Source organism: Pyrus communis, chromosome 16, assembly GCF_041283825.1.
Source record: "Pyrus communis isolate YQ-2024b chromosome 16, ASM4128382v1, whole genome shotgun sequence".
Lineage (NCBI taxonomy): Eukaryota > Viridiplantae > Streptophyta > Magnoliopsida > Rosales > Rosaceae > Pyrus > Pyrus communis.
In genome coordinates, this window is record NC_142580.1 from 12300395 (window position 1) to 12307517 (window position 7123).

At 40.5% G+C, this 7123-nt stretch overlaps 1 protein-coding gene across 1 annotated transcript; it reads right to left on the bottom strand.

Annotated features, from left to right (window-relative positions):
* Positions 1 to 462: 462 nt before the first annotated feature.
* LOC137730444 (Sec14p-like phosphatidylinositol transfer family protein) lies at positions 463 to 3994 on the bottom strand. Its single transcript, XM_068469433.2, has 7 exons — positions 3680 to 3994; positions 3386 to 3503; positions 2991 to 3079; positions 2853 to 2899; positions 2640 to 2728; positions 2027 to 2160; positions 463 to 1592 (listed from the first exon to the last, which is right to left on the bottom strand). Exons 1-7 carry the CDS (start codon positions 3785 to 3787, stop codon positions 882 to 884), a joined length of 1296 nt encoding a protein of 431 aa, XP_068325534.2. The 5' UTR covers positions 3788 to 3994; the 3' UTR covers positions 463 to 881.
* Positions 3995 to 7123: the final 3129 nt, after the last annotated feature.

Sequence of the window (7123 nt, forward strand, 5' to 3'; positions counted from 1 at the left end):
TTCCTACCAATTCTGCTTACGTTAAATATAAAGAGTTGAGACCCCAAAAAACAAAAAACATATAAATATTAAGACCCAAATCATACAGGAACAAGACTCCAAAATTAATACAAGCTTTCAAAGAGTTGAGACCCCAAAAACAAAACGCATATAAATATTTAGACCTAAATCATACAAGAACAACACTCCAAAATTAATTCAAGCTTTCAAACCATGGTCCTTTTTAAAAGATTCCACAGCACGAAAAAATACATGCATGTGTGTGTGTGTCAAAGTTTAAACTGAAATTAACGAAGTTTTTTTTTTCCTAATAAAAAAATCATAGCATATACGCATGTGACATGCATCTATGGTATGATTTTCTCACTAATACACGTTTCTTATTATCTATGTTATGGTTTTTTTTCCTAATATAAAACAAGAATGTCACATGCATCTATGCTATGATTTCTCTAAATAAAATATATAAATGTATCTTCATATATATGAAAGTTAAATTGAAATTAACAAAGGCGCTTTTTTCCCTAATCACTTCATGGCTGCTTCCTTTTTCACTTCCTTGTTTTACAGCATATGAGTTCCAATGCAACTTTCACCGTGTCGACCACGCTATCTTTTTCCCAAGCTTTGTTGCTCTTCGAAACCCCAAAAACTTAGACTTTGTGAAAAATTAAAATAAAAATTAAAACCCTACACATTTCAAAATTAGACAATGGTGCACAGCCTCTCACACCTTGCCTAGTACGTCGTCGTCTCGGTAATTTAATGCACGAGGAGAGTTGGACTTTGCAAAATAATTAATCAATTATTACTGCTCTCGTCAAAGGACTCATTTGTCAATTTAACAATTTCTATGTACTTCTCTTTTTCTTTTTCTGGGTTCAGAACCGTTGCGATACCGACACGTGGCGGCGTCTGAGATGGGGAGAGACGATGGAGATGAGTCCGCCCAGTGGGGGCCGCATCTTTGACCTGTAGATCATCTCGTCGTACGGCCTCCTGTAGAACTTCAGGAAGGGCGCGAAGGACTCCCGGGACTTCTCCGTCCTGCTAACGTGGCCCTCCCGGCGGAAGAACGTGGCCGGTGATTGGAGGAACGAGGGACGTGGGGTCCGCGGCGGCTGGCGGTGGTGAGGAGTCCTGCTGGCCTCGATGCCTGGGCACCGTTGGGGGAGTGGGGTCGACGGGAACAGGCTCTTTCTCATGGCAGCGGAGTTGCCGTAGCCATGGATTGTTCCACGTGCCGTTCTGGCGGCGGGGGATGCGAAGGAGAAGGACCGGGCGTTTAGAGGAGAGATGAGCGCGGGTCCCAGCGGGGAGGGTGTGGTGGGGCCTACTTTGGATGCTGACGTGTCTGTGAGGCTGAGGTACCAAGGCTTGAGGGAGTCGAACTGATGCTGAGCGACAGTGAAGGAGAAGCGGGAGGATGAGCAGGAGCCGATCTTGGGCGTTGATTTGATTGAGGAGGGGTCGAATCGAAGGGACGAGGCTCGCGGGTAGTTTGAGAAGTCACTGAAATCCAACGACTCCTCAAAGTCTAGCGACGACACCATCATCGTAGCCGTTGAAAGCTCAACGAACGGTCGAACACCCTATAATTTGTATAAAATATTTTCGACAATTAAATATATATATATATATCAATGCGGAAAGAATGTAGGTATTGAATAAGATGAGAGTCTTTTAATGGTTGATAGCTATCTTATATCCAAACAAGCAATAATTGTGGCATAATTTGAACCCAAGCAACCAATCAAGAGCTCATGACCCCCACCAAATATTGACCTGCCATTTTGAACTCTGCGAAACCCAGCACAAGGATGTGACTTAAGCTTGAAAAGTAAGAAATATAGGTGGGTTTTTGGTTTTGTACCCAAAAGCACCACAGATACTGCACAAGTGGTCAAAACAAATACAGTAACACCAGCAGGCAGCAGCAGCAGCAGCAAGCTCAACAGCACCCTTGGACTTTTTCACCACCAACCCAATGAGATGGATAATTTTAAAATTTTAATTAAATTCTTACCTTCCAAAGATACGAGAACATCGTAGGGGGGTCAATTACAAACGCCTTGAAGAGCCGTCCTGGGTAGTACTCTGCCACAATTTTCAGTGCTGCCACCAACAAGTTCATAAAAGCAGAAGCTGACCTGAAAAAGCCTGCAAATTATATATCCCATTAAAAATTTAATTAATTTCCAAATTATGTATTTTAATTAGTGATTAGATGAATAAAACTTGATTAGTGTCTGGCAAGGCAGAAAAGTAGAATCCTGGGAACTTCTGCCACTGGATCAAAAATATTTAAGGAAGAGAGCTGTGTTGGCATTGACCAATTCAAGGAAGGACTCCAATTCCCTAGAATACCCCTACATTCCTGGACCACTGATGAGGGATTGACCGTGACACGTGAGGGGCACTCCGGACAATTTCTGGTGATATCTCAGTCCCCAGAAAGAAACACAGTGCAGCTTCTCCGAGATAGCTGCGTGCCTGGTCTCTCATTAACTAAGCTGTTTCAACTATATCGTGCAGTTTCCAAGTACATTGGTGTTGAATGACTAAATTAACCTTGGGGTGAGGGTGCGTTTGCTGGGCTTGTGAAGGTTAAGATTGGGATTTTGCAGTAGGGGGCTTACTTGCGTCGAAAAGGAGGACGAACTGCTCGACGTTTTTGAGCATGGACTCAATCGCCACCTCCAGCGTAAATACCAACAAGCGAGTGAACCTTACAAATTTACAAAAACCAAAATTTAATTTTAGAAATAAAAAAATGCTTGAAAATTAATAATTGGAGGAAAATAGAAGATGGAAATATTGATTTAAGGGATTTCTGGGTTTTGTTTACTCACAGTTTTTGTGAATGGAACTTCTGGTAATCTTGTTTAATCCGGAAAATCTGTGAAAAAATTAAGAAAAAAAATGTTAGGTTAAATAAAAAACCAAAAAATTAAAAAAGGAAAGAAAAAGAGGAGTGAAATGGCAAGTACCACAACAGGTCTGGATTCTTCATCATGTCCAGACGTGTAGGCAACGCCTTCAGCGAGTTCAGCTGAGAACTCATCTGCTATCAAGTTCTCTGTGTGATCAACAACATGAAAAATTAAAATAAATAATCAAAACAGATTTGATTTTCTCCTTTTTTGTGGTTTGAAAAAAATAAAGTAAAAAAAAATGGGAAAGAAGTGAGTTTAATCATTAGTGGGAGTTGGGTTTACACTTTAACGCTTAATTCAAAGTTGTGGAAAAAGCAAGATTCTTTGGCTAACCACAAAACAAAAAAAGAAACCAATATGCACTTAAAAAAAGAATAACTAGCAGAAGGAGAGAGAGAGAGAGAGAGAGAGAGGAACAAAATTGAAAACTTGGATTTTTATTAGTTTACCAGTTCCAACACTCTGTCGCCATGAAAGGCAAGCCCTAAGTTGCTTGGCTGCCTTCTTAACACTATCTCCTTTTGCTTTCAAAAACCTCTCAACACAAGCAGTGTTGCAGAACTTCTCCTGCAAAAACAAAAATGGCAGCACACAAAAAAGAGACGTAAATTCCATGAAAAATGATAAAAGACGACCCATTGAAAAGATTATAAATTTAAGAAAACCCAATAAAAATATTGAATATTTAAGAAAACCTATGAGGTTAAAAATGGAGATCTGAAAGTTGGTGTGAGGATCCAAACCTGTTTGACAGTGAGTGGAGCTTGTCTTCTCAGAAGCTGAAGAACTGCTTCCACTCTTGCATTTTCTTTGCACTGTTCATCTCTCTGCTGCTGGTCTTTCTTTCCCATTTCGAGATTTCCGACCAGTGATGAAATAAAAAAACCAAAAAAATTCCAACAAAACACTCAGACGTTTATACCACTCTTCAAATTTACGCAACCATTAAAATTTTTCACTCAGCACAGAGAGAGAGAGAAATATGAGAGGGAAAAGATCGATGTTGAAACTTGAAAACTGAGAGGGTTATATATAGCAAAACGACAGCTCATAACGCCGTTACAATGGCAGAGCACACTGGCGCATGCAAATGTAATCCCAAACATTATTTATTAAACTATGGAGGCTTCTTTAAATTAAACTAAGTTCTATCTACGTCAACCTCTTGGTTTTTGGTCAATGCCATTGTAATAATATTTATTTTTTGCAATGATGGAAAGCGATTCGTAACGGAAAGCGTCGGCTGGTCCAAGCCCAAGCCCATCGCCACCAGCTACCTTTTAATTACTTTTATTACTTTCCCATTTTACCCTGATCATCTCTAACCTTTCTCTGTTTTTTTTTTTTTTGTTGGAAACTCTCTAACCTTTAACCTTTCTCTGTTTGTCCTTGTGTTTCTTTATCAGAAAAGTATTGATTTTCTTATTTGGTGGTTTCCTAGAATACATGGTTGCCTACTTGTTGGCCAAGGCTCAAGAGTTGACTGTTAATAGAGGCAGTTTTAATGGTATATCTCTCATTAATGTGTATGATTTGGACATTCACATGATGCTTGATGATCACTCATTTATGAGATGTCATTATATATTCTAATGTTAAGATTAAGAAGTTTGTTTCCATCAGGTATATATGTGGGATCCGTTACTGAACAAACAGTAATAATTGTGTGTTTAGCGTGAACAATCAATGATAACAACGGCTAACGATCACTTTTGCGTAATTAGTGTGCATGAGAGACAGATGACAACATTTTACCTTTTCGTTTAATGTATAATTCAAAATTATTGTTGTTTTGTTTCTAATTTAACTTTTTCCCTTTTTAAACGGAAACATCACTCACAGCATGTGTTTCAGTATGTGAAATACCAATCAACTAGCAAAATTCATTCATGGAAAGGGGTGGCTTTACCATTCAAGGTCAACGATAACAATGACTGACAATCACTTTTGCGTACTTAGCGTGTATGAGAGACAAATGTTAGCATTTTACCCTTCCGTTATATATAATTTCAAAAATTTTGTTCTTTTGTTCCTACTTTTAACAATTTCTCCTTTTTAAAAGAAAATAGCACTCGCATATCACGTGTCTTAGATGTATAGTAACAACCAACTAATAAGATTCATTCTTGAAAAGGGGGAGGATTTAAACTCTATAGTGTAAACAAATTGAAATTGGTTTTTGACCCAACCAGCTTGTTAGGTTATAAGGAAGAGGATCCTCTCCTGAGCTCAGGATGGGGATCCTCCTGACCACTTCATCTGGGCCATTCAAATTTAATCCAACAACTTCAAACAGGGAGTCCTCTAAAAGTTATAATAATTGCAACCATTTGATTAAATTTGAATGGCCTAGATGGGCTGGTCAGGAGGATCCCCATCCTGAGCTCAGGAGAGGATCCTCTTCCAGGATATAATACTTGCACATTCCCTTTTTGGGAGGATGAATTCATTCTCCCACTTGCAACATACCGTCACCATAGAAATTTTATAATCAGAATGGTTTAATTTCTTAATGTTCATTTGAAGATCATCTTTCCAAGTGGAAGAATAAGCTCATTCCATTCTATTTTAAATGCACATAAACATCCTTGTACAACATTTTTACTTTATATTATATGTTAATACAGAGTCCTCTCCGGCTTCAACTTAGTTATAAGCTACATGATTATCTTTACATTTTGTAATCATGATAGGACTTGTATTAGATGTTATACAGTCCTTGTAGGACTCTCTATAACATCAGCATATCTTGTATATTTATACCTGATTATGAGCAGTGGAAAAACATAACTTCCATCAATATTATTATTCTATACTTACTGTGTTCTTCCTCTTATTATATATTTCTACATGGTATCATCCTTTTCTCCGGCTTAACCACCATCTTCGATCCTGCTTTTCTTCATGTCTTCTTCCTTCTCGCTTCCCTGCCCTGTTGTGGCACAATTTCTCAAACTCAATGATTCTAACTATCTCACCTGGCTTCGGCAAATCAAGCCATTTCTCATTGGCCATGACCTATGGAAATTTGTTGATGGCTCCCACCCACCCCCGGCGGCTACCCTCACTGTCACTGTCCATCCTACCACTGTTGCCTCTTAATTCGACAACTCCTCGGCTGTCACTGCTTCCACCACTCCCAACCCTGCTTTCGCCCAATGGTACCAACAAGATCAATTGGTCGTCAGCTACATCACCACCACCTTGATGAAGCTTGTTCTTGCTCTCACCATTGACCATGACTCAGCCCACGTTGTCTGGGCATGTCTCCAAAGATACTTTGCTCACAGCTTAGTCACCAACTCTGCTGCCTTGCGTTATCAACTTCTTGATCTCTCCAAAGGCTCTAAGCCTGTTAATGAATACCTCCAACATGCCAAATCCCTCGCTAACAAACTTGCAACCATTGGTCGTCCCGTCGACCCCGATGACTTCATCACTGCCATTCTCCATGGCCTTAGTTCTGACTACCTTACCGTCACCACTGGCATTATCAACGTCACTCATCTTCCTACATTTGAAGAGCTGCACTGCAAAATTGAAGCCTTTGATCTTTAAAACCCTCGCCTTTCCCCAACTCATGCCGCTACCCAAACTGCACTCATCACAACCCAGCAACCTCGTGCTTCATCTCAGCATTCTAGCACTCGCAGTGACACTTGGACCAATCGCTCCTAACGCAACTCCGGTGGTCAGCAACGCGGCTAGCGTTCTGGCAGCAATCAGCAATCCCGCAATTCCCAACCTTGGAATGAACCCTCTCCTCATTCTCAGCAATCATAACCTGGGCCGTCTGCTCAACATCATTGGCTCGACCCACGTGGCTTCTCTGGCCGTCCCACCTCAAGCTCATTGGGTTACGGCCCGTGATGCCCCACTTGCTTCACCTTGTTACACAACGTTACCCACTGTCCACACCATTATGGAGGCCCAGATTCCTTTCCTCCTTTTGCAGGCTCTCAGGTGGCTTATTACCAGGATCCCAATACTTGGTTTCCCGACACCGGCATTACCCACCACATGACGGGCGATCCCAACGCTCTTCTCCATCCTCAACCTCATCGTGGTCCTAATTCCGTTCAATTGGGTAATGGTGTTTCTGTTAACATTACATCCACTGGTACTATTCCTATTTCTCTCAACTCTATTCTGTTTACTCTTCGTCATGTTTTTCTTGTTCCGTCTCT

Excerpts from the sequence above, each read along its gene's own strand:
- LOC137730444 (XM_068469433.2), bottom strand. The coding sequence starts at position 3,787 with ATGGGAAAGAAAGACCAGCAGCAGAGAGATGAACAGTGCAAAGAAAAT. Across the intron at positions 2,729-2,852 it reads AAGTTCCATTCACAAAAACT|GTTCACTCGCTTGTTGGTAT; the intron begins GTGAGTAAACAA and ends TAAATTTGTAAG. Across the intron at positions 2,161-2,639 it reads CGTCCTCCTTTTCGACGCAA|GCTTTTTCAGGTCAGCTTCT; the intron begins GTAAGCCCCCTA and ends TATAATTTGCAG.